This window comes from Pantherophis guttatus, chromosome 2 (assembly GCF_059756535.1).
Source record: "Pantherophis guttatus breed Tessera chromosome 2, ASM5975653v1, whole genome shotgun sequence".
Lineage (NCBI taxonomy): Eukaryota > Metazoa > Chordata > Lepidosauria > Squamata > Colubridae > Pantherophis > Pantherophis guttatus.
The window spans coordinates 147,088,933-147,115,211 of NC_142064.1; the positions used below are offsets into that span (position 1 = coordinate 147,088,933).

At 40.5% G+C, this 26,279-nt stretch overlaps 2 protein-coding genes across 4 annotated transcripts in view; one reads left to right on the plus strand and one right to left on the minus strand.

Moving 5' to 3' along the window:
- The first annotated feature begins 862 nt into the window (after positions 1-862).
- ZC3H10 (zinc finger CCCH-type containing 10) lies at positions 863-11,239 on the plus strand. 3 transcript variants are annotated; one of them, XM_087886991.1, is made up of 5 exons: positions 863-1,026; positions 1,802-1,824; positions 3,080-5,321; positions 6,415-6,468; positions 8,685-11,239. In XM_087886991.1, exon 5 carries the CDS (start codon positions 8,719-8,721, stop codon positions 9,901-9,903), a length of 1,185 nt encoding a protein of 394 aa, XP_087743117.1. In that variant the 5' UTR covers positions 863-1,026; positions 1,802-1,824; positions 3,080-5,321; positions 6,415-6,468; positions 8,685-8,718; the 3' UTR covers positions 9,904-11,239. The 3 variants fall into 3 exon arrangements, with proteins under 3 accessions (XP_087743117.1, XP_034268498.2, XP_087743118.1); XM_034412607.3 differs by lacking the exons at positions 863-1,026; positions 1,802-1,824 and adding an exon at positions 8,496-8,582 and having other exon boundaries at positions 4,965-5,321; XM_087886992.1 differs by lacking the exons at positions 863-1,026; positions 1,802-1,824; positions 6,415-6,468 and having other exon boundaries at positions 5,005-5,321.
- Positions 11,240-15,270: 4,031 nt separating this feature from the next.
- The window catches only part of ERN1 (endoplasmic reticulum to nucleus signaling 1), an 81,641-nt gene continuing 70,632 nt past the window's right edge, over positions 15,271-26,279 (minus strand). Inside the window, exons 16-22 of the mRNA XM_034412608.3 lie at positions 24,190-24,289; positions 23,376-23,575; positions 21,650-21,797; positions 19,672-19,799; positions 19,200-19,323; positions 19,007-19,074; positions 15,271-17,322 (exon numbers count right to left, since the gene is read on the minus strand). Of these exons, the coding sequence (XP_034268499.2) occupies positions 17,116-17,322; positions 19,007-19,074; positions 19,200-19,323; positions 19,672-19,799; positions 21,650-21,797; positions 23,376-23,575; positions 24,190-24,289 (975 nt within the window). The 3' untranslated portion in view covers positions 15,271-17,115. The remainder of the gene's footprint in view (positions 17,323-19,006; positions 19,075-19,199; positions 19,324-19,671; positions 19,800-21,649; positions 21,798-23,375; positions 23,576-24,189; positions 24,290-26,279) is intronic.

Sequence of the window (26,279 nt, forward strand, 5' to 3'; positions counted from 1 at the left end):
AGAGGATTGGACTAGAAGACCTCCAAGAGCCCTTCCAATTCTGTAATTAGTCGCTCTACAGGATGCTATTGTGAATGTGTACAGTTTAGCTTTAGTGTTTAGTATGTAAAGAATATTTTCGGAATGTAATATTTATCAAGGCTTAAAACAGTTTTGATACCTCCCGATCTTCTCATCAACAATTTGTGCAATTCTCCTGTATAAAATAACAGCCTCATCTGTTCTTAAGTACTCAGCTTTCTTAAGTCCCAAGACAGTAGTTTGGTAAATATTGAATTAGTAGGTTTTAGGTCCGAGGATCTTATGGGGTTTGCTAATCCACCGAGTCATGAAATGAGACCATATATTAATTTAGTAAATAATCCTAACCCTCTCTTTAGTTAAATACAATAATTTGTAAAATGTAAGGGTTGCAAATTTTTAAAAAAATGTTTTGTTTATTTATTTAGTTTATTATTGTGCAGGGCAGTAATGATTTATAAGATTAAGTAGGTATTTAAATTGATGAAGTATTTCAGGAAGTACCTTCTGTACACAAGTAGGGGCAGATTGTGCTGGACACATAGCAATTCATTGCTGGAAGAAAAGTTCATTCTGCTCTATTTGTTCACTTTTAATCATAAGCTGTTTCCCCTTGAATGAATTGTGCTTGGCTATCGCATCTTGATATTTAGACAAGAATTCGAGTAAAAGTTACTTTAAATTCAAAATGGCGGAAAACGATACAGACTTAATCGGAAAATGCAGAAAAAAACCCAAGCGCCTTTACGAATGCGAACTACATTTCCCATCTTGCAACGCGGCAGGCACGTCCTTACCTCGCTCCGCCCTCTCACAAAGCAACCTATAAATAGCAAGCGACGGTCTTTCGAGGCCTTTCTGGTGTTTGGCGACGGCGCCATTTTGTTTCTGAGGCGCTTGGTGGTAGTTGGCGCGGTCTTGTCCATCCGTTGCCATCCATCCGTAGCCTGGCCATCTATTTCTAGGGAGTGACCCCAGGGGCCTCGCCCCACTATGAGAGCTAAGGTAAGTTGTGTCTTGAGCCCGAAAATGTAGGTCGGATTTGAATTTGTTTGCTTCAACACTCCTTTCGATGGGTGGCCAAGAAGTAAGCGAGGGCCTTCATGTTAGGTGACGGAGGGGACGGTTTGAAACAAACTGAAAATACTGGTGGAATGGCTCTGGCGGAATAAAGCTGTTTTGAGCCTCTAGACTAAACTCGGGGTTGAGGCCTCGATTACTTTAAATAATTTTTTAAAAAGGGAGCGTGTCGTATGCAGCACGGAGGAATGACAGTAAAGCATGGGAGGTTTTTTAAAGCCGTCTAAATAATACTTTAAACATGGGAACTCGTCTGAAAAAGCTTTCATTTAAACGGGTATGTTCAGTTTTTAGTTTCAATACCTTCCCCTCACATCCTTTGATAATAGCCCTGTTGAACTCTGTGGGCCTCACTTCTGATGAAGCATATATTAATCGATCGCTAACTTCGGAATGGCTATTACGTATAAGTAACTCTTGCTCTGCAGTAGCATGCAGTGCAAGAGGCTTTGTAGACACACTGCCTAAATGTATAGATGTATTGCGTAATATTCTATATCCACCATTTTGATTTAAATGCAGAATTCATTTTCATGCTGAAGAACTTTTGCAGCTTTTGGCTCATTTCTACACTTATCAATTGATTTACACCTTGATGAAATTTTGCAAAACGTAATTTTAAATGTGTAACAATGTTCTATTTTGTATCATCGCTGTAAACAAATTCTAATGTGATTTTTTTTTCTCCCACAATTTTTAGTGGCGAAAGAAGCGAATGCGCAGGTATGTGAACATGTGTTTTTACTTTATTGTGTTTGCTTTCTCTAAAAAACTATTAGATGTTCTTAACTTTTAATCTCTAATAAGACATTTTTTATTTGTGGCTTGTTTAAAATTAAGTGGTAGTTTGTCAAAGCTCATGGTTGAATTTAGAAACTAGGTGACTTGAACTATGAACCTGTCTTTATGTAAATTCATATTCTTTTGTACCTGGGATTGCAACTGACTACCTTGAAGCAGAGATTCTTACTATTGTGCATCCAAATGTGAAAACCTTTGTCAAATAATTGATAGCAGAAATATAACTGTATTGCAAGGTCTATTCTTGAATTGGTAATAGTAAGCAATGGTTAAGACTATATGGAGTGCTAAAAGCAACATTCAAGAAAAAAGGGTTACTTCAAAACTAGTGTCTGTAGTGCCTATTTTATCCAGTTTCTTATTACTGTGCTGTTTTAAATGAATAATCTATTCAAGATGTCTGCACAGGTTAAAAGCTTAAGACTGAACATTTCAGGGGCCAGCAAATGGATATCATTGTTTCATAAATTCAGGAGTTTTAAGGCTTGATAGCATAAAGAAGCGGAATGTGCCCAAGTATACTTCATACATTGTTTATTAATGTATCTGTATATTTCTATAGGTGGAAAGCTTTAAGGGGTTAGGACTAGTTTGTTTTTTTAACACTTTAAATATTTCATAAGAGCATAAGTTGCTTGGATAGATAAAAATAAAAATTGCCATGAGACAATTTTTGTATCTCCTGGTATTAATTCACGGATATTTATTTATGAGAATAATATAAAGACGGTGACTTCCCCAGCTGGCTGATTTGGATTGGCTGGACCAACTGAGAATTTCTGGGAAGCCACTTCAGTAATGCCACCAAGAAAACTGAATCAGTAATCATCAAACCTGTATATGTTGATCTGGAAATTTATAATGGATTTGCTTTTTTTCTATGCTGTGGAAGTTTCTATTAGAAGAAAAATAGCAATTGTTAAACTAAATATTCCAATAATGGTTATTGGAATTTCTATTTGATGTCTCCTGAAATGTTCAATCTTAACCTGTTCATCAGAAATTGATCTGGAGATATGAGTAAGTTCTATATGTCAATTTCCTCATCCTATACGCTGTCTTCAAAGTTCTTTTTTTGCAAGCATCTTGTGTTTAACAGAAATGCCCTGAGTCTTAATTTAAACTGTTAAAATAGTGATATTACTTTAGGATTTTCAGTTAATATTATTTTTTCTAGGCTGAAGCGCAAAAGGAGAAAGATGAGGCAGAGGTCCAAGTAGACATCATTCACAGTGCTACTGAAGCTGCAAAACAGCATGGAAGGGTGGAGCCTTGGGAAGCCAACTTCCAGATAATGCCTTCTCTTTGCTGCTGCTAGAAGACTCCTTATCCTATCTTCAGGAGATTCCATCTTCAAGTCTGGGAGCAGTGATCCTTTGAGGATGGCATCCCTGAGCTTTACTATTCTGGACTGATCTTGTCCTTGGTGGCTTGATGTAGCAACTGTATCAAATAAAAACCCCTTTTGGGGGGAATTCTACATGTTTTTTCTTTCTAATGTTGATTTTTCAGTAAAAAGATTTTGAAATTGTGACACAAATGTGTCTAGGTGATTTCAGTTTCACTGTGAAAAAAATCATTTATGGTTTTCTAATTTCATGGTGTATTTCTCAGTTTGGTAAACCATTCTACATAATGCAGCTGATGTTTTGAGTTGTGATAATTATATAATAGAGTAAGATATAACAGTCTTCTGGTATTCAGATTTTTGAAAGATGCTTTTGAAGGAAAGGCATTCTGCTTAGAATCTAACTAGCACCATTTCTTCATTTTAAAAAACCATAACTTTCAGCTCTACCAGTTCCTTGGGTATTTTTATACTAGACTAAAGTAGAGGAAGCAGACTTCTCTTAGATTATTATGGAACCTATGAAATTTGTCCCATATTTTTTACTAAGGTCAAATGAGTTTATGATTATTAATTGCAGAACAGATAGGTTGCATTTATTTACTATTCAAAAGTGGCATGACTAGAAAACTCGAAAAAGTATGTTTTATTGTTTGTTTTAGTGGCCTGATTAATCTTAATGGGTATAGTACTTATAAAATTTATTGGCTGCCCATCTTACAAGATAACCGTGTGGCTTGCAGTCATAAAAGATATAGATACCTACACACACTGCATGTATTAAAAACAAATTATATTTTATTATAGTAATCGGGTCTGGTAAATAGAATTCTGATATCTCTGTGGAAGTAATATCCACTATAAAAGAGTGATGGTAACTTAGCGCTAGAAAACAAAGACTGCATAAGTGACCTGAAGTCAAATGCATTATAATTGACCTAAGCCTACTTGGATGTTACATTGAGATCTCCTTAAAGTTTGATCTATAGCACAATTATGCATATCAATGATTTCAAAGCCTATATCGTTTGAGAAAGAATGTATGGCTATAATATGGTTTTAGAAAGCTTAGTGATTTCCAAAATGCATCTAAATTGTTTATTGCAAACTTCCACTTTAGAAGGTAACAACCATTCAATAGAAAATTGTGCCAGTTTTGAATCTTACCAATGCATGCTTGCAGTATAGTACATTTCATACATTATTCAATGGTGGGGTTTGGAAAGAACATGATCCATCAAGTTTCTTGTAAATTTACTGATGCTCAGAAATGTAACTTAATTTTATCTGAAGGGTCATCGCATGGGAAATGATTTCTACTGTTACAAACGTAGTATAAATGCCTGGAAGTCACTATCTTCCTTTCCAAAAATAATTGATAAATTTCTGGTTTTGTTAAAAATTGGTTCATAAATAGCAACCACAACCCCCTACGGCACTACTTGCTTGTGGGGGTGATCTCCCAAGTTCGAGTTAGTAAAGCTACTGATCAGCCTTTTAGACGACGATGGCTGACCCCAGATAGGATTTTATAAAAGCTCATAGGAATACTGGACGTTCGTCTTTCTCCCATTTGATGAAAGTCGCGTGTCTCTCCCCCCACCCCCCACGTGCTGTTCATTCCGCGATCATGACGATCACGTCGCAATAATGACGCCGTCTCCCCTCGTTGGATTTGGTCGCTGACAAAAAGCGAGAGTAGCAAGCGTTGCTTTCTCTTAAAAGACCGTAACCGAGCGCCAGCCACAGGGAACAGGCTCTGCCCCCGGAACTTTACGCGTAGGGGTTTCCCGCCACGAAAAAGTCCGGAGTCGGTAACGGAGGCCGACGAGGTTGTGTTTCCCGCCGCCCTTGGCTCGCGACTCCGGTCGAATTTACCTCAAGTAAAGGGGCGGAAGCGGAGGAAGAGAAACTCGTCGCTATGGCAACCTTGACAGCCGGGAACTTCGGTCGACGGCCCTGCTGGAGAACGAAGCATAGAGTACTTCCGGCGGCGGCGGCAAGAAGGGGGGGAAAGACTGTGACCGGAAGGGGTTGCGCTTTGTTTGGAGCAGAAGAGGTCGGAGTGAGGGTGAGTGGGTGGAGGTGGAAGTGTGTGTGCTGGGGGGCGGGGGAAGGGGGGGGATCGTCTCCCTCGTGGGGCTCCATTCTCCCCCATTTTCCCCTAGAAACGAAAAGGGCCTCGGGAGCCCGTCCTGTCGAGCTCCTTCCCGGGGCCTCTGACAGGGACCCCCAGCTTCCCTTCTTGTGGTCCCAGCAGGGCCCTTTGGCCCTTCCCCAAAGCAAACCCAGCTCTTCCTCGGCCTTTCCCTCTCGGGGAATTTGTCTTTAATTTTTCAAGATTTTTCAAGGAGTTCTGTATTCAAGATCTTTTACGAGATAATTGGATAATGAGCGAGAGAGCTCAACAATAAACTAGAAGAGAGTCAGAACCCTGTATCGCCCTGTTTCTGCCCTAAGCAAGATGCACCTTCACCGCTGAAAGCAAAGAGCTTCGTTTTTAAGAAATATGCAAGACTTCGGTGTATGTCCTGTCATCAGCCATTTGATTCATTCCATCAATAAAAATTGGATGGGGTTGTATATCTCGGCTTTCTGCTTCTTGTCCTGGCAAGAAGTATATGGGACACTGTTGTTTTCATTATGCTGTCAAAACTATAAAAGCAGTATTTTGATATTATAAAAAGTATACAACGGTGGCATGAAAAAGTAGGTTGGTGCTTTTAGATGTTATGTTTAGAGGTTAAGGGATTTCCCAAAAGTTTCCTAAGATTTCTAGATAAAAATATCATTGATAGGCTTGCCCAGGGATGCTTTGCTTTCCTCTGTATAAGCCATAGAAGGAAAACTGAACACATAGAAGGAAAAGCACAATCCTTTTCAGTTTGTGTGAGATTAGTTAAGAACAAGCGTGATACAACAAGCACATCAAGAAAATTAAAGCATTCTGTTCTCTGCAATACTTGAAGACTCAGTAGCAGATTTTCAGGTATTCTCTGTCAAATTGGAAGCTGAGAAGCCCCGGGAATAATTTGAAACATTGAGACTAGGATTGTGTAAGAAAGTGTTGATCTTTCTCTCACACTTAGTTACATAGGCACAAGCACAACATTGTGTATAGAAGGATTTTCATGTCTTGCTTTTTTTGCATTTCTTCTCTTTAGGTCTTGGGGCCATAAATCATTCTGGAATGCCTTTGAAAAATTTATATCACAAAGGTAAAATTCCAATTAGAAATAAGCGGCTAAATATATCTGTTGCTAATGAAATATTAAATGTTCTTAGTTTAATGGAGGAGCCTTAAATTCAATTTGCAATCGTGTCATGTTTGTAATTTGATTTCTGGACTGAGTATGAGAATTTCCTCACACAGTTTTTTCCAAACAGTTTGAAACTGGGAAAAGCATGATAATTTAAAAAAAAACAAAATGCTCCTCCATATGTAGGGTTTTGTACCTATTTTCACTGTTTGAAATTGTGCCATTTGAGCTGACACCTCTTTCCCCTTCCTACAGCTTCATATAAACAGTGGTATTGTGACCTTAATGATAGATGATAGAACAAGCACTCAAATTATTTTTGCTTTTTATGGTGCTGATATAGTACAGCTTTGGTTTCAGATAACAGTTGGAGGGAATAGGTCTTTAGATGTAAATACATGCAAAGTAATTTGCATAATTATATATTTATGTAATTAAGGTAATTATATCATTTATATGAAGTTACATTTACAAATGATGCTATGCCAATGATAAATTGATGTCATTTGCAAAAGAATGCAACATGTTAATGCAAATGATGGAATAAGTTCAATTACATAACTATGTGAATGATGTAAATTAAGTCAATTATCTTGACTCCTTCAGAAGCAGCAAACCATGATTTGGAGGTGAACTAAATTTCGGTTGGTTGCATCCAGAATTTGCTGAATGAGGCTGATCCAACTGAGTGTAAAATTTAAGTGTATTGATGGTTGCCAGTTCTGAACTTAAACAGTTGTGACATTTGGAACAGGATAGAGATGCAAAGGGGAGCCAGATAGGTCCGTGGCTCACCTATAGAATGAATGTGAAACCTCTGGCAGCATTCTAGCCCAGTTCTTCTAACCTGCAGAGCCTCAAGTCAGGCTCAACCTCTAATGCCCCATCCTTGCAAGAAGTCTGCCCCCTCCTTGCACGGAGCCTGGATAGCTCAACAGACTAAGCACTGTAATTAAACACCAGCTGTCTGCAATTAAAGTAAGATTGAATCTCGCCAAAGTTGACTCAGCCTTCCATCCTTTCTAAGGTAGGTAAATGGAAGACCCAGTTTGTGGGGGCAATAAGCTGACTTTGTATAAAAATATACAAAAGTATGAGGGCTATTGCTTAACGCACTGTAAGCCGCCCTGAGTCTCCGGAGAAGGGCGGCATATAAATCAAATTTATAAAAAAAAAAAAGTCTTTCTTGCAGTCTTTTCCAAGTGTGAGTGGAATGCTTAGCCTGCTTTCAGATGAAGTACCACTCATCTTATGCTGCTTCATATCTTAACCTGGGAATTATGAGTGGCAGCAGCAGCAGTTAAGAGCTGCAACGCTGAAAGCTCCCCACAGGTCCCTAGAAGTCTGTGCTTAAAGCTGTCTGGTGGGAGTGCGTTCACTTGCCAGCTCCCAGGGAATTTCTTCTTTACTTATAATGCTTGAAGCTACTTCAATTTGAATAACATCTGTAGGGATGAACGATGTCCACTCAGCAGGAGAAAGGCCTGTTCCCCCTCTATTCTTTATTTTATTCTTATATTGCTGTTGGCTAAACCTAGCCACTATAGTTGAGTCATTCTGGAAAATTATGGAGTAGTTATATTATTCCAGTGGAAAGATGTATACCATAGTCTTACTGCAGGTGGATTGTGATTAGTGGAGTATTTGACTTGGTGGAAATTGTAAGTTGATACCAGGTTGCAATTTGTGAGGCAAAATTCAGTTAGTGCGAGGCTAGTATGCATGCAGCTGAAGCTAGTCCATGTGCAGTTTCTGCTGGCATTTTAGATGCTAATTGTCATATGTGCAAAATAGAAAAAAGGAAGGTTCTATTGGAGGAAAGCTTAAAAAAAGGAGAGGGTCATTTTGGAAAAGTTAGAGCAGAATATAGGAATCAGCAGGTGTGCTTATCCTCCAGCTTCTTTTTTCTTAAATATTATGAAATCTATGTCCTATTTTCTATATAGAAAATGGATAGGAATTATATTTAATTTTTCTTTCTATAGCTATAACAAATACTGCTATAGTTTGTAAACTGTACGGTACAAATATTGCAACCACCCAGTTGATCGTTTATGCGACATTTTTAAAAGGTAGGTTAATGCAATGTATGAATCTAACTACAAATAAATAAAAATATGAGATCTGTTCATGGCCTCTTTCCCCTTTCATCCCTTATTTGGTCTCCTGCACAGTTGCTTGATTGAAGGACGCAGCCGTGACAAGAAGATGCCTGACCGTGACACCTATAACGGTAGTGGTAGCGATGAGGCAAACGCCAATGCCGACGACATCTGCCGAGACTTCCTGCGCAATGTCTGCAAGCGGGGCAAACGTTGCCGTTTCCGCCACCCTGACATGAACGAGGTGACCAACTTGGGGGTCAGCAAGAACGAGTTCATCTTCTGCCACGATTTTCAGAACAAGGAGTGCGTCCGCATCAATTGCCGCTTCATCCACGGCACCAAAGAGGACGAAGACTGCTACAAAAAGACCGGGGAGCTTCCCCCGCGCCTCCGCCAGAAAGTGGCAGCCGGGCTTGGCCTGTCCCCGGCTGACCTCCCCAACAGCAAGGAAGAGGTTCCCATCTGCCGTGATTTTCTCAAGGGGGATTGCCAACGTGGGGCCAAGTGCAAATTCCAGCACCTGCAGCGGGATTATGAATACGACGCCCGGGGCCTGACTACCCGGGAACAGGGTATCACCACCCCTGTGCGTCGCTATGACCCCTATGACCCAATGTATGACTCTGACCGATGCTATGATGACCACGACCCTGTGCTCAAAAGGAGGCGAGTAGACGGGCTCCACTTTGAAACGTATGAGTACAACTTCACTAGTCCACGCACGGTGGAATATCGTCTCCTGGAAGAAGAAAACATCATGCTCCGCAAACGAGTAGAGGACCTCAAAAAGCAGGTCAACAACCTCCTGGCCACCAACGAGGTCCTTTTGGAACAGAACGCCCAATTCCGCAACCAAGCCAAAGTGATGACCCTCAGCTCCCCGGCTACAGCCACCGAGCAGACTCTGGCTCCGACCGTGGGCACTGTGACCAACTATAACCACAGCATTGCCCAAACTCACACGACTCTGAGCAGCCAAGCCCTGCAGCCACGTCCCGTCTCCCAGCAGGATTTGGTAGCCCCCGCTGGAGCACAGGCAGCACCCCCGAGCAACGCAGCCCCTCCTATGAACCCTGAAATCACCCCGCTCTCAGCAGCTTTGGCTCAGACCATTGCCCAGGGGATGGCTCCCCCTGTATCCATGGCCCCCGTAGCTGTATCGGTAGCGCCAGTGGCTGTGTCGATGGCTCAGCCTCTGGGGGGCATTACCATGAGCCATGCCACTACTCCCATGGTGACCTACCCCATAGCCTCCCAGAGTATGAGAATAACAGCCATGCCTCACTAGCCCACGTTCAGGGGAAGTGCCATCGTTCAGTCTATGCCATGCTGTTCCTAAGTCAAAGACGGGCACAAATCCTGTTGAAAGTCAAGGCAAAGAGAACGATACTGATCCCAGAGGTGGATCTTGAAGCCTCTGGAACGTTCATGGGGAAGGACAATAACCTGGGTTGGCATTTTGTCTGAAGCAGGCATAGGGGCTGTCCTTTCACAGTGAAAACAGAGCCCAGGCATAACAGAAAAGCAAGCAACAAAAGCATTTGGAAAGTACAGAGGTCTCAGAAGTTTTTTCTCTGTATCTTATTTCTGTTTTGCTGTTTGTCTGTTCTCTTTGTAAGTCCTCCAATTATGCTTTTGAGTATAAGAACTGAGCAAATTTTCCAGCCCGTGGAGTACAGTGTCTATTGTGTGGCTGAGCAGAGGGAAAATAACAGTTCCTTCCCTGGTACTGTGCAATTTTCCTTAGCTCGGTCTGCCGAAAGGGCAGAGGCTTAATAAAATAGCAGCTCAGCAGACTGAGCCAGCCTGAATTTTTGCACTCTTTTTCTTGGTGTAGAAAGGCAGGGATCCAAGCACCTGGAATAAAACTACTTTAAATTGTGTTGGTTTAATAGACAATGAACTGGAAAAAGTTGCAGCAAATAGAATGTCCCTTCCTTTGGGGTAGATTAGCTCTTAGTTCTGGAAAGGACAGGTTCAAAGCACGTACACAGCACTGATAGCTTGATAGTTTGGGTAGTGGAGGCAATTGCATGCGTTTGCATACGTGTGTGAATCTACACACCTCGTGGATGCACAACACCCACATAGATGGCATCTCTTTACAAGAATGTTGAGGTTTTCAAAGAGTCCAGGGTTTAGTGACAGGATCTCTTGCTGCTGAACAGCTGGATTTCTGGTTGAAACAGGGATAGGCCATCTTCCAAACTCAGAGGAGTTCATCCCCTTTTTTCCAATTGCCTCTTGCTTTCTGGCTGTATTTTGTGTCTGAATTCCCCTCACATCCAAGGACTTTGTGGTAGAACCCTACCTGCTGTATGTTACTTCACTTTTTGTTTTGTTTTTCAAGGCACCACTTTTTAATTATATATATATATATAGATAGATAGAAAGATACCTTCCCTCAGTGTGAGTTGTTCGTTTTATTTTCTGGGAGGTGGGAGGGTATTTTTCTTTTTTCTTTTTGTTTTTTCTAATGTGAACTTCAGCTCCTCCTTGAGTCTGAAGTAACTGTATTAAAACGATTTGAAGGAAATGAGAAAAATGTTTGATAACCCAGCTGTTTCTACAGTTAACAGTATAAATGTTTTCAGCTATTAAAACAAATGTACAGTCCTCACCTATATTCATCCCTGTAATGATTTTCTAAATTTTTTTTAAAAAAAAGATCCTCTTCAGTCTTCTCCCAGCAAGTCAGAGATTTTGACACCCTTGGTAAAAAATCCGGTTCAGGTCTTGTTGAAGCTCTTTCTGCTTTGGAGCAGAATGCATCTGCTTCCCAAAATATTGATCATGGTTGCAAGGAAGGGAGAAAGGAGACTTCAAGAAAAATCCAAGAGTGTTCTGCCCCAGCTCCGGATTTCCGAGGATATTGACACACACCAACGGTCCTTATCAAATTTATTAAGTAGCAAGAATAAACAAGACCGGCAAAGGTTGGCAAACAGCCCAGAAAACAAGATAACGATAAACCAAAATACTCTGATAGTAAATACGAGTTGTTTCCAGCAAGAAAGCACTAGCTGCATGCGACTTAAATAGGCTAAGGGAGTGGCCAATTATCCTCAAGCCGTACTCTCGAGTAGACCTCCTCCTCCTGAGTAGCCACTCCTGCCTTTTAGCAGCCATGCGTGCTCGAGCATTGAGGAGAGGCTCCTCCACTTCACTATCTCCACTGGAAGGAGCCTCTGGAGGTTCTGAAGGCCTGGCTGAGTCTCTGCCTCTGGCACCACATCCTCTTCAGCCTCCTCGCTGTCCGACGTGAGCGCCAGTTGCGCAGGCTGCTGGCACGACACCACACCAGCCTCTTCTTCATCGGGATCAGTCACGATCTGCGCAGGCTGCTGGCGGGCCACAACAAAGAGGCTTCATTCTCCTGAATAAGTACGGTGGTGGATCATCAGCTAAGAGGAAGACCCCAGGACACTGCAACCGTCATAAATATGAGTCAATTGCCAAGCATCTGAATTCTGATCACGACCATCCGGATGCTGCAGTAGCTGTTAAGTGTGAAAAACAGCCATAAGTCACTTTTTCGGTACCATTGTAACTTCAAAAGGTCACCAAATGAACTGTTGTAAGTCGAGGACTACCTGCATACATTCCAGATTTGTCTTTACATCACATGTGCAACGCCACAAATCTTTTTATGGGGCTCAAACCCTCTCCTGGGAATTTTATCAGTGTACCTTTAGATAATTGTATAAGGTACATGAGGTCCTGGCCCTGAATATGCAGGGAGGGATTTCACTATACGGAGGCAATCCAAATGGTATGCATAGTCCAAATTCTCTTCAGCTCCCAGACCAGAGAGATTCAAAAGTGACATACCTCCCACCTTCATTTACAAGGTTTTATCTGACTCTCACCATTCTCTTCTGAGAAGGTGTGGGAGGGAGTTCTAAGAGGGAGGATGGAAGTCATGTATCACAAAGCCATAAAGCCAGTTTCAGGCAGGTCTTGGAAAGAGATTACTAGCTGTTCCATGGGAAGTAGCATTTGCTGTGCAAATTCTTCCCTCCCGTCCCCCAAAAAGAGATGCAGCAAAGAAATGATTGGAAAGAACAGAAACTGGAGTTTTGACTTTTGCTCACTAGCAGGGGCCTTTCTGCCCTTCCCCTTATTTTTCTTCTTCCCCGGCCTCGGGACCGGAGTCAGCCAAGCAGGTGAGAGGTGGGACCAAAAGTTGTCACAAGTAGTCCTTGACTTAACGATCAAAATTAAGCCAAAAATTTCCATTGCTAAGCAAGACAGTTGTTGAGTTTTGTCCCATTTTACGACCTTTCTTGCTACAATGGTTAAGTGAATCACTGCAGTTAAATTTGTAACATGGTTGTTAAGTGAATCTGGCTTCCCCATTGACTTGGCTTGTCAGAAGGTCGTAAAATGTGATCACATGACCCCAGGATGCTGCAACCCTCATAAATTCAAGCCAGTTGCCAAGTATCCAAAATTGGTCATGTGACCACCAGGATAATGCAAAGGACATACGTGTGAAAAAGTCATAAATCACAATTTTTCAGTATCGTAACTTTGATAACAATGTAAGTTGGACTATCTGTACTTAATTTTATCATTTCAGCTGGAAGTCGCAATGGTCAGGGTGTGTTCGTGTGCCAAATCAACGTGTTAATAAGGAAATGCACAGGCCTATTTAACTCCTAGGAATGTCTGGCATGATATAGCAATAGCACTTAGACTTATATGCCGCTTTACAGTGCTTTACAGCCCTCTCTACACAGTTTACAGAGTCATATTGTCCCCAACAATCTGGGTCCTCATTTTATCGACCTCGGAAAGATGGATGGCTGAGCCAACCTTGAGCTGGTCAGGATCGAACTCCTGGCAGTGAGCAGAGTTAGCCAGCAATCCTGTATTCTAACCACTGCTAAGCTTCTCTTGCACCTTTACCATAACCTCTAACCCTAACTGGATTTTCATCCAAATAGGATTATTTCAATGTATTTTACACAGAATAGAAAATATATTGGATTTTAAATGCTAGATGCCTCCTAAACATAATGATCATCTCTGAATCTTTGTTCTGATCCAGGTCATGCAAGCAGCACCCGGTATACCCCAGTAAAGCACTCCTCAAACTCCTGAGTTCAAGTCCCCAAAGTTGCAGAAGTGTCGGCATCTATTCCTGCAGGCAGTTCAATGAGCAAGAGCAATAACACTTAGACTTATATACCGCTTCATAGTGTTTTACAGCCCTCTCTTAAGAGGTTTACAGAGTCAGCATATTGCCCCCAACAATCTGGGTCCTCATTTTGCTCACCTCGGAAGGATGGAAGGCTGAGTCAACATTGAGCCGGTGAGATTCGAACTGCCAAATTGCAGGCAGCCAGCAGGCAGCAGTGGTAGCCTGCAGTACTGCACTCGTAACCACACTGCCACCACAGCTCATGCAAAAAGGAAACAACTCGCTAGACACATACAGGAGCAAAGCTCCGATGAACAGTAAAGGGAGGTAAACCAGCAGATGTTTGCCCACAGATGGACCTTAAAAAGAGTTCCAAAGCGGCACAACTCATAAGTCTCACCAAGGAAATCCAGGCGTGAGAAGTCCTGACATGATTCCCCAAAGAACAGCAGTTCCAACAAGGAAACCCACGATGCCCAACGCAAGAGTAAAGAACGGGAAATGTAAATCATGGAGACGAAGACATTGCAATGGGAGAGCAAACAGTTGTCTCTGACAACACCAGATCCCCAATGCCTGGTTAAATAAATCCAAGCCCAAGGTTTCTTATTAGAAGGGACAAGGCTGTTCCTTGCGAGTAGCCTCACCAATTTCCTCTGTGCTTCTCTTCCTTCTGCTCTCCATGCCTGTGGATTGGGCCGGAGTGGTAACTGTTCCTCATCAGATGCAGCCTGCTTTTCAGAGCCGGCCTGTGGTAGCCATGCCCATGCCTCCCATTCTGCTTGCACAGGCAGCTGTCCATCTGGTCAGTTTCTCACTCCTTCAGGCTTCTCCACGCCAAAAACTTTTGCAAAGGAACGCAAGATCTCCTCCAAATTCTTTTGTTCATTTGCAAAAGGTTCTGGTGTGGAGAAGTGAAGCGTTTGTGGGTGCAGTCTTGTGCTTCAGACTCAATGAAGCTGCCCGACGCTTCAAAAGTGGATCAGGTGTCCAGCGCAGGCAGCCTTGGTGAGTCAGGGAAACTGAGCATGGTATGCTTGTCCCACTCAGTCTCTGCTCATATATCTCCGTCTTTGGAGCATTGGGAGCAGGCAGCTTGGTGACCCAGCTGGACAGGGGAGACGGAAACTGGCTGCAACTCCACTTATACAAGAGGGAAGAAAAACCTTTGGGGTGCTGTTTGTGTGAGTGGAGCTGCGTGTATCAGCCAGCCCGCCGCTCACAGCCTGATTCCAAATAGGCTGCAGCCCACTAGTGTACATAGATCAGAAAAACAACATAATTATTGATTTATCCTTTAACCATTTGTTTCAATCTTGAAGCTTGAAGTTATGGCTAATTCCGGTCAGGACTTTGGTTTGCAAAGGCTACGTAGATAAGAATGTTTTTCATTCATTCATTCATATGGAGGTACTACAAAAGTGTAGGGGGGAAAAGGCTTCAAAGCCTCCATTCAGATGAAAAGGAAGCTGTGCCCAGAAACTTGAAATAACGGAGAATATACAACTGTTTCAAAAATCTACTTTTATTCTTGATTTGTGTGAAGCTCTTATTCAGAAGAAATATAAAAGTCCTGTACAAATAGAACTACAAAAATATGATTTCAATTAAGTTAGGTTAAGACTATCATTATTTTCAAGCTTTGAAATCCTGTAATGTTTCTTCTTTGGATATCTTACCTTTATATTCATTGTGTATCCTAAAACTAGGGGGGGGGGGGGGAACTCCCTGTAATATAAAGCCCTAAGTAAACAGGACAAAAGACAAAGCAGAAACCAAGTCCCCATATTAATGCCCGATCACACAATTAGCCATTAATAATTTACTAATTTAAGACTCACAACAAGCACAGGAATGTAGATTAAAAACCACATCTTAAAAAACATTTTTATCCAGATAGAACGAAAATGAACAAGTCAATGGAAAAGATGCTTTCTATGGATTTCCTTCTTCATGTTTTTTTTTTTTAAAATCAATTACTACCCTGAAGAAGGCTTTGTTTTTATTTATTTATTAGAAAAAAAGAGCAATTTGGCATGTTTCACTTGTACCATTTTCAATGCGGTACTAACTTGTGATAAAAATTAAATAAATATAAATACACAAAATAAATATTTTGTAAAAGAGCATTACAAATAGGTCAACTTTGGAGCACACTGTTGGGGATTCTTATTTGTTCTGCACGTATAAAAACCACACACCCTAGTTTTAAAGATACTGGAAAGGAAAACCAATCCTTCAGCATGGGAAGCAAATCCATCCATTTAGCTTCCCACAAGAGCCTGTGCGTAAAGAAAAAATGGGTTTGAATGACCTAACAGGATCCCCAGTAACCATGTGCCTGGTTTCCCTATACTTTTTAAAGGGTAATTTATACCCAAATCTTTTTTCTCCCTACTAACTGTTCATTTGGGCGAACATCTTACAGTGCAATCTTATACTTGTCTATTCAGAAACAAGCCCCATTGAATTCAGTAGCACTCCCAGGAAGAGTACAGAGTTACCGTCTTAATCTGACAAACGGAATGAAGCACTTCTGTCAATTCTTGCATTTCAATTACACAGCTAACTACTCACATTCTTGAAAACAAACCTGAAATAGCATTGGAATAATAATTTCCTCCAGCTATGTAGAGTTTAACGTTACGATTCCATATCTGCAAGCTAGTAGCTCTGTACAGAAGTTGTACATGTTTGTGATTTCAAGGACAAGCTGAGTTCTGCGCAAACATATTTGGAGACAGAGACGGGGGACGGAGGACGGGGCGGATGACATGTCTGTATTGGACCAGGCATGTTTGATCTAACCCACATGCCCTTTCCAAATTATTTCCTATCTGCTTCAAGTACATAAACTGGCAGTGGTACAGAGACAGCATGCTACAGTTAAAAGGATTCTCTTCCTGAGATCCAAAAGGTGCTTGGCAATGTTATCGTTTCAATCCTTTTTTAAAAAACAACAACAACAACAAAACAAAACAAAAACAAAACCATTCTGTGCAGTAAAAAGGCCTGAACGCCAGTATTAGAAGACCCTACAGGACAGGGGTCTCTTTGAAACCACAAGAGAGATGGGGAAATACCCCACCTCATTTTTTTCCCCTCTTGGGAACTCCTTTGGACTGCTCCTGCTTTAGAAACCTGGATCCTGATACCGTCCCGTCTCCCTTCACTTCAAATTCAACCTGGAATTTTCTTCCTGAGTCAGAGCAGGCAGAGTACAAGGCACGTTTGAGACGTCTGTCTCTCAAGAGTTTGCTTTGGTTTTAGTTCACTCTTTTGCAGTCTGTCAAGTCACCCTGCTAAGGCAGGCCGAATGCCTCGGCCCTGTATTGTGCAAGACAACTCCAACCGTCAAACAGCATCTCCCAGAAACCCCTGCCTGGCCGAGTTCTGCATGTAATAAGGCTGGAACAGTCTTTCCAGGCAGCAGATGCGCATCGCGTTGTAAGTGTGCAGCAGGAGATGAGGAAAACGCGACGTAAAGTAGGCCACAAAATCATCTGGGACAGATCCCAGAGTCTCCTGTACCTCCGGAGGCAGTTCTCGATAGTGATGTTTCTGTAAGAAGAGAAAGAAAGGGATAAGGGTAGTCGGCATGTGCTCACTTACATTGATAAGAAATCCATATTTTTAAAATGTTGTCATTTGCCTGCCTGCATAACTATATTGAGCATTTTCATCAGATCAAGGTATCCAAGATAAGAGAAACCTTTGATTTTCCTGAGATTTTTTTTTTTTTTAAGAAACGCAGCTCTGCTTGATTTTTTATTGGAAAAACAAGCCTTTATTTATTTATTTATTTTGGTCCATTGTCATTTTTATGGTCTAAATTAGATGTTTGCAACTGTTATTTACCCTGATAAGAAAAAGATCAATGTTTTCTCCATTGTCACAAATAGCAGCATGGGGGAAAACTGATCAGGAAACAATACAGGTAGTCCTTGGCTTACAACCCTAATTGAACTCGGAATTATAGTCCCAAATCATGGCAGTCATTAAGTGGGTCACCATGTGACCATGCCCAATTGATCTTTTTTGCAGTGTTTGCTAAGCAAATGCTATGAAGCAATGTGGCAGTCATTAAGCAAGTCTGTTTTCCCTAATGGGTGTTTTTTGCTGAAAACTAGAAGTCAATGACGGAAACTGCCCAAAACATGCAAAAAATCATGGTTTTCATGTGATTGCTGGATTATTTATTTATTTATTTATTTAATATAATTAATATGCCGCCCTATCTCCATAGGACTCAGGGCGGCTCACAACAATTAAAACAAACCAATAAAACATAAAATACATACATAAACAAATATTAAAACCCGTTAAAATAATCGAAAACCCCCTCAGTCCAGGCTAGGCACTGCGAACAGCAAATGGCTGCAAATGCAAGCCGGTTCCCAAATGCCCAAAATGCAATCAAGATGTGCGTGTGTGTGTGTGCGTACAGGTGTTGGAACTTCAAAAACAGGTTGAAAGTAGCTCTGGAGAGGTCTGTTGTAACTTGGAATGGTCACCAGTCATTAAGCGAGCACTACTTGTACTTAATCCTCTTCTCCTAGAGCTGTTGCTCACGGTCACTTCAGGGAATTGCCTTTCATATTGACATTCAATGTTGGAAGGTCTTTTAATCCAGCGATCCCCCAACCTTTCTGGCTATGCGGACCTGTGGGGGGAGAGAATCCAGGAACAATTTCTGATCATATGCTTTCTAAAATTTGTGTTTGAACAGAGTGGGGCTAAATAAATAAGCTACAGAAGACTGATTAATTAAAACCGGGGTCCCCAACCTCCAGGCCGCAGCCCAGTCCTGGACCATGGCCTGTTGGGAACCAGACCGTGGAAATGGTGGGCGAGTGCCAGTGCAGCTCCCTTTGCAAAGCGGTAGGCACGCACTACTCACACAAATGGAGCTTTGCGTGTGTGCTTGCCCGCTGCTTCCACAGTCTGGTTCCCAACAGGCCATGGCCCAGGACTGGGATGCGACATGGGGGTTTGGGGATCCCGGTTTCAATTAATCAGTCTTCTGCAGCTTATTTATTTAGCCCCACTCTATTCAAACACAAATTTTAGAAAGCCCATGATTAGAATTGTTCCTGGATTTAAGTGGCATAGTAACTGCAAAATTGCAATTGATGTGAATATGAGAGGCAGCTGTGACAATGAATCAGCATCTCAGCATGATTCCCCATATTTAGAAGCCAGAGGCGCATCTGAGAAATAATCAGCAATCTCAAAACACACATACCTTGTTCCTCATTGCCCGCAAGAGATCTCTTACTGAGCCCCCTTTATAGGACCGGAATTTTCGAAGGTCTGCAAAGAAATATTCAAATTAAGACTTTTAGAACTAACTAGAGCTATTTTTGGATTTTTGCTTTCGAGATGAGTAAAACAATATACAGTAGTTCTCTCTGAAAGTAAGGAAAATAAAGTTGAACCTGTCTGAAGCGGGACGGTTATGTGCTCTCTCCAGTCCATCTTCACCACAGCTCTTCCTGCTCTCTCCAGCTCCTTCACTATTGGACCATCTAGAGATTCTTTTTCTATCCGGTCACTCACGTCCTACAATTAATATCAGACATTTATAGCCCATCAAGTTTGGCTCCAGCTTACATGGGCTCCCATCTCAAAAGCTTCTCCAATGGACAAAAGAAAAATATGCTGTGGTTGTTTTCACTATTTACCTGGGACTCCCACTGCATGACCCATGCAACTTGAGTCAACTGGGACTCCCAGGATTGTCATTGCTAAGCAATGCGTTCACATGACATCCAGTTTTATGTCCGCATCATTTAGCAATGGCAATCCCGGTTCCAATTGCTATTAAAATCTCTGTATTTCTGAGTATAACGTAGGTCAGATTTATAGCACACAAAACTGAATAGTTCACAGAAAAAAATCCTGACCAACCTGGAAAAATTGAAGCTGCTTCTCTAAGCTCCAGAAAAAAGGGTGCTTCAGGACACAATTAGCCGAAGGTCGTTTCTGAGGATCCATATTTATCATTTGCTCTATCAAGTCACGTGCAACAATGTCCTCTGTGGGGGAAAAAACCAAAAACAAATTGGAACATTCAGAGCCTTTTTACAGAGCTAGTATTTGTCTCCCTTAGGAGATAGGAAGCCAAAATCTACAATCCCAGTGCCTGAAAGAAAGAAAGAAAGAAAAAACATCATAGGTTCCTGCTATGGCTGATCTGGATAATATATGGATAGATCCTAATGGCATTGCCTGCCTTTTGTTAACTGCTCCTGCAGGAAAAATTGATGGTACTGTCAGAGTTGCTTGGTCCAGAATGCTGCTATATTTATCAGTAAACGAAAGTATAGTTTGCTGTATAATCCAAATGTAGTCCAATCCACTTTTGGTGGGAATTGCACAACGCACCCAGAGTCACTTTTCAGAGTGAGATAGGTGGCACATAAATTTAAAAAATAAATAAAATGCACTAGATTACATTGGATTGGATTGGATTGCTGTAGTTCACTGTTTAGGAGCCATTATCATCATCCCCAAAGTGGAAAATTAGACTGTAGGACAGGATAAAAAAATTAGATTCTGATATGAGTAATTTAAACAACTTGAAAGACCAAAAAAAGGAAGAATCTAAAAATTAGGATAAGCCTAATTAAGCCTAATTCTGTTTAGCAACAGAAAAATGGAAGAAACTTTGGAAATCATAAAGCAACAAATAATAGCAATTGTAGGGAATATTGAATGTTAATGAATCATCCAATTTAAGCAAAATCTCCCATCTCAATCAGACCAAAGGTGATTCTATCAAAGAATAAATGGCAGTTAGCAATTCCAAAAATGGAAAACCAAACAAAAAAGAAACAATCCAGTTGTGGAAAGATCTGTAGGAAAGTCAGAAAGATTATAAGAAAAATGCTGGATGGGTAAAAGAATTTGAAGATGAATTTAGTAAAAATCACCAAATGGAAGAACTAATAACAACAGCATAAATGGTTAAAAATTGAGTTAAAAGAATTAAAAAATGGATATCTCCTGGAAATGATCAACTGCATAGCTTTTGCCTCAAATAACTGATTAGTTATTTGAGGCAAAAGCCAATTACAGCTAAACAGCTTAATGAAGCATTGCATAAAGGAAACATCAGTGACAGATAAATAAGTGGCAAAACTTAACTGAGTCAGAAAGACCCAGCAAAAGGGACAACATCAGAAAACAACAGGCCAGTAACGTGCTTGCCTACAATATTTAAATTGTACACCAGGGGTGTCAATCTCACGTCGTCACGATGTCATTTGACATAGCACGACTTTTTTCCCCTTTGCTAAATCGGGCGTGGGCGTGGCCAGTGCGTGACGCATCCGGCCTGTGGGCGGCGAGTTTGACAGTCCTGCTGTACACTGTTTAAAATAGTTGTTCATTATTATGCCTGTATTATGTACAGGCATAATAATGAACAACATCCAATATTATTTAGAAAAAATAACATCCTTCCAGAAGGAAATAAAAGGAAAAGCAGAGGTACAAAAAACTGACTTCTGATTGATAAAATGGTTTTGAAGAACTGGAAAAGGTGAAAAACCAATTTACATATAGTCTGGATGGATTGTTATTGGCGGACAACATGCCAAATCCACTCTAAATATTTGGCTGACTGAACAATCGATTATAACTTTGAAGAAATCAAGTTAAGATGCAAAATGTTGAATTCAGCCACCTTCTACAGAAATCAGTGAGATTCTATCACTCCTTACATATATATAATTCACACAGAAAATTCTTCAGTACAAAATATAACCCCAACTCAACCATCAGTTTTCACATGTAGCCTAAACACCTGTGCTGGACATATGGAGGTATGCATGCCACAAACATCATCATCATCATTAACAATCACTAATCCTAGCCTGCTTACCATGGATCTCTAGATTTAGGAAATCCAGACTGTATGCGCCCAGTAAAATGTTGGCTTGCCGCTGCAGGGATTTGCCAAACGGATGGTTGCCTTCTGATATCACGTAGTAGAAAACACAACCAGCTGAAAAAATATCCACTGTATGGGTCTGCAAGAGAACCATTTTCAAAAAATATTACTATACAGCATCTAACAAGATTATAAACCACTGAGCAGCTTTTGGGAGTTGAACAGCCTTAAAAATCCAGTGTGTCAGGTTTCGTTGCTATCTTAAATAAACTTCATTTTCAAACGCAAAGTCTCTAATGAATCTTTTTTTTAATTTAAGAATAGAGAACGACATTTCTGAACTCTTTTGCAGCCAAACTGGCCCCTCCTTCCAACACCCTCCCCTTCCGCTCTCCAACCCCAATGTCCCATTGGCCATATTAAAGAAAGATAAATTTCTAAGATATAAAAAATATGAGAATTTCAACACGATTATTTATTCTTTAATTTAATTTAATTGTTTTTAAATTGGTTTTATAATTGGGGTGTTTTAAATCTGGCCAAAGTATTTAATGTATTTTAAATGGTTTTTAACGTTTGTATTATGTATATTTTACTTTCTGGCTGTTCACCGCCCTGAGTCCTTCGGGAGTAGGGCGGTATATAAATTTAATTATAAATAAATAAATAAATAAATTCTAAAGATAGTAGGGTTAAATATAATTTACAGAACCTGTGAATACAGAGGTCGTGTTGCATAAGGCAAATCTTGCATTTAGCTGAATACATAATAAATAATAAAAATTTAAATCTATATTAATTTCAAAATAATATATGATATTCTTGTGTTGGCAGTACATGTTGTTTGACACAAGGGGGCTTTCTTGAATGCCTTAATTTTTATCCCTTTTTCATAAACTACTTTTCTAAGTGTGCTCCCTTATTTTTCGTTCAAAACATATCTGAAACATTCTCTTTCCTCAGCATTAAAACATACATTATTTCTCATCGTGCAGCTCTAGATACGATACAACTCTACACAAAGGAAATAAATAGATTTAGTTTAAATCAAATAAAATCATAGTATGGTGCTCTCTTAAATTGAAAGATTTATCTAATAATATTAACAGCTATTCATCCTTGAATACTGCATTAGAACAGTTGCCTTTGATTTCAATGCATTAATTTACTCTAAAATTGAAATCTATAGAACCTAAGTGGGTTTTGAAAGACTTTGAACTTTGAAAAAGACAAGAGACTGGAACTGTAAAATATTATTTTAAAAATCCAGCAATTACAAATACTGTTATTCACCACTGTTTATAGCATTTTGCTGAAACCCAAAACAAGATCAGATTGCTGATGACTTGACAAAGGAGGGATTGGAAACATTCCTTCCTTGCCCATTTTCTGTGTTCTTCATTCCAAAAGGAATTTCTGATTGAATTCCAAAATCCACACTTATCTAAAGAGAGCTAGGCTGGTCTAGGACCTTATTAAAGATTGACTTTATCCTAAAGAGGGATCAGATCTTTCTTTCTTGTTAGGAAGGAAAACTCTGTCCCAGAGGTGAATACTTTCAAACTTCTGCAGGATATCCTACCCTGCTTCTCACCTTCATACGAGAGAAAGGAAAAAGAGGCCATCGCATTAATATGTGCCTTATTTCAAATCACTGTTCAAGGAAACCCCAGCAAAAAAAGATTCAAAGCAAACGAGCAAAATGCTTCTGATTTACCGGATTCTCTTTGCAGTCCTCACTCAGTATCTCCGGAGCAATCCAACCTTCGGTGCCTGGGACTCCAGACCGGCGGCTAAAACTGTGCCTGCCGACTGCAAGCTTCTTGCAGAGGCCAAAGTCGGAAATCATGGCTTTTACCTTGCCATGGGCGTTCGGCATAGAGATGAGGATGTTGTGGGGCTTCAGGTCTCTGTGGACTGAAAGAAAGGCATAAAGAAGACCCCGAATGAGAAAAAAAGCCAACTTACTGCTTCAAGATGCTGCTCTCCTCTCAAAAACCAGTCTGATTATAGACTTGGGTTATTTCCATACTGGTGATTTGTGGCATCATCTGTCATCTTTGAACTGCTGTGGTATCACCGTAAGAGTCCCAGGTATAGGTTTTCTATTCTTATGATGATGGGTAGGGGATGCTACACAACAGCTTCTTTGTAGCAATCCCTAGCCATTGTAACGATATAAAGTCACTAATGCAGAAATGACCTTCTATACTTCATGGGGTACAAAGCTCACCAAAAAAGATGGTCCACTCTTTAGTTTTCCCTCATTATATATTTTAATTCCTAGATTTTTATCCCACCTTTGTTATGCTGACCTCTCATCTTCTCATCAACTTCCAGCCAGATATATAACGTTGCCATTACATAAAACAGTAGCTCTGGCCTTAATCTGTTCATTTTCTATCTCACAACCCCAGAAGCTTCCTCGATTTCCTGAAAAATGCTATCCTGCCACCCCAAACTAAGCCTCTTGTCCTTCCCTCAAAAGAGGCAATGGGAGAGCTGCCCATTAAAATAAAAGATCTTCTTACCTATATTGAGAGAGTGAAGATAAGCCATGCCAGACATGGTCTGCTGTAAGAGGGTGATTGGCTGCAAGTCATGATGACCAAAGTCCTTCTGTTCCACATACTAAAATTACACATACACAAAATCAGAACGAGATTAACGTTGCAATGCTATGTAGTCTCTCTAGAAAGCAGACCAAGCAGCCATTTGTTTCTGGGTAAACATGCATGCCATTGGGCTCTGTAACTTCTGTAGGAGAGCCCAAAGGTGCTTTTCCAAAAGGCAACTGGACTTTCCTTGTTTTTTTCCTTGAAAACATCTCATTTCTCATCCAAGAACCTTCTTCATTTCTGACTGAACTGAACCATTCAGTCAGAACTGAAAAAGCTTCTAGGATGAGAAGGAAGAGGAGGTTTTTTTCACGAAAAAACAAAGAAAATCTAATTGCTTTTTGGAAAAGCACCTTTGAGGCAACCGTGACCTGGATGGTTGAGAATCTCCGTAGATGTGGTGGACGTGTCCCAAGGTAAAACAATATTGGAGTAAAATTAGAATATATTTAGAAGAGATAACCAGACAATGTATAGAGATGAAGCCAGAAATATTTTTGTTAGGATTACTTCCAGTCATATATGACAAAAAAATACAATATTTAATTGTACATATTACAACAAGAATACAGCAAGAATAATATATGCACAAAATTGGAAAAATAATAATACACCGACGGAAGACAATTTGATTAGAAAAGTTTTGGAGTGCACAGAGATGGACAAGCTCATAAAAAAATATACAAGAAAAGGAGGAAACAGAATACTACAGAGGAGTACGTATAAAGGGCAAGGAAAGAGTACATGAGGAAGATATAGGAGTTGAAATGTAGTAACAAGTGGAAATGGAACGGACACAGAATGTATGATTGAATTTGAGTACATTGTTATCCTTATATATATAAATCAATATTAGAATCATATGTATAAATGGTAAATTGAAGAAAGGGAGAAAAATTGATATGTAAGAAATGCTGAAAAGAAGAAAATTGTAACAATTTATTTTTTTTTTGTTTTTTTTTTAAAAAACCCTGTTTAATAAAAATTATTTTTTAAAAAAGAGAGAGAATCTCCGTAGACTTCTGTAGGAGAGGTAACGAAATGACCACCTGGTATTTGGGACTACAATTCCCATGAAGTGTGTAGCTCAGAAAGTAATAGTAGAATTGGGAAATGAATGGTATAAACAGGTTGGGGCTTGCCCTGAAACGTTTGGGTATGAAAAATTGAATTACAGAACCCTCTAATTGGAAGGAGGAAACGGAGGAAACAAGATTGTCTTGTGGGGCTGTAAGTTCAGGAATTCCACCAGGTAACAGCAGATGGGACATAGAGAGATGCACATAGGGCGACTGGAGAGGAGAAGCAGAAGATCAGCCTGGAGGCATTGGGCAAAAGGAAGAAGAGGTAGTCTAAGGAGATAAGGGACCTAGGAATTTTTAAGGGAAGACTTTAAAGGAAGAAATATACAAAGTTTACTTGACAGCAAGAGAAATAAGAGGCAAAGCCTTCAAATTAAAGGAGAGCCAGAAAGATTCCTGGTGAATGGGATGCAAAGGGGAAAAAGCCCAGAACTGTATCTGCTACCTACCAGAGGAAGAGACAGTTTGGGGGTGCAATGGGATTTGTTTTGGTTGGCACACTCAGTCAATGTCCCAAAGGTTCTTTTTCAACTGGACTTTCTTTGTTTTTCCTTGAAGATGTTTTGCTTCTCATCCAAGAAGCTTCTTCAGTTCTGTCTCATTCAAGAAGCTTCTTCAGTTCTGGAGTTTCTTGGATGAGAAGCAAAATGTCTTCAAGGAAAAACAAAGAAAGTCCAGTTGCCTCTTGAGAAAGCAGTTTGAGATAACTATGACCTAGATGACTGAGAATCTCCACAGACATTCAGCCAATGGGAATAAGCGGGTGGCGAGTTTCACCAGCAGACTGGATTTGAACCTGAAAGCAAAGGGAAGGGTCAAGATGTCTTTATGTGGTGGATTTTAATGACATAAGCTGCCTGGAGTCACCTGTGTGCGAGTTGGTCAGCCATATAAATTTGTTCAATGATGATAATAACAATA

Excerpts from the sequence above, each read along its gene's own strand:
- ZC3H10 (XM_087886991.1), top strand. The coding sequence starts at position 8,719 with ATGCCTGACCGTGACACCTATAACGGTAGTGGTAGCGATGAGGCAAAC.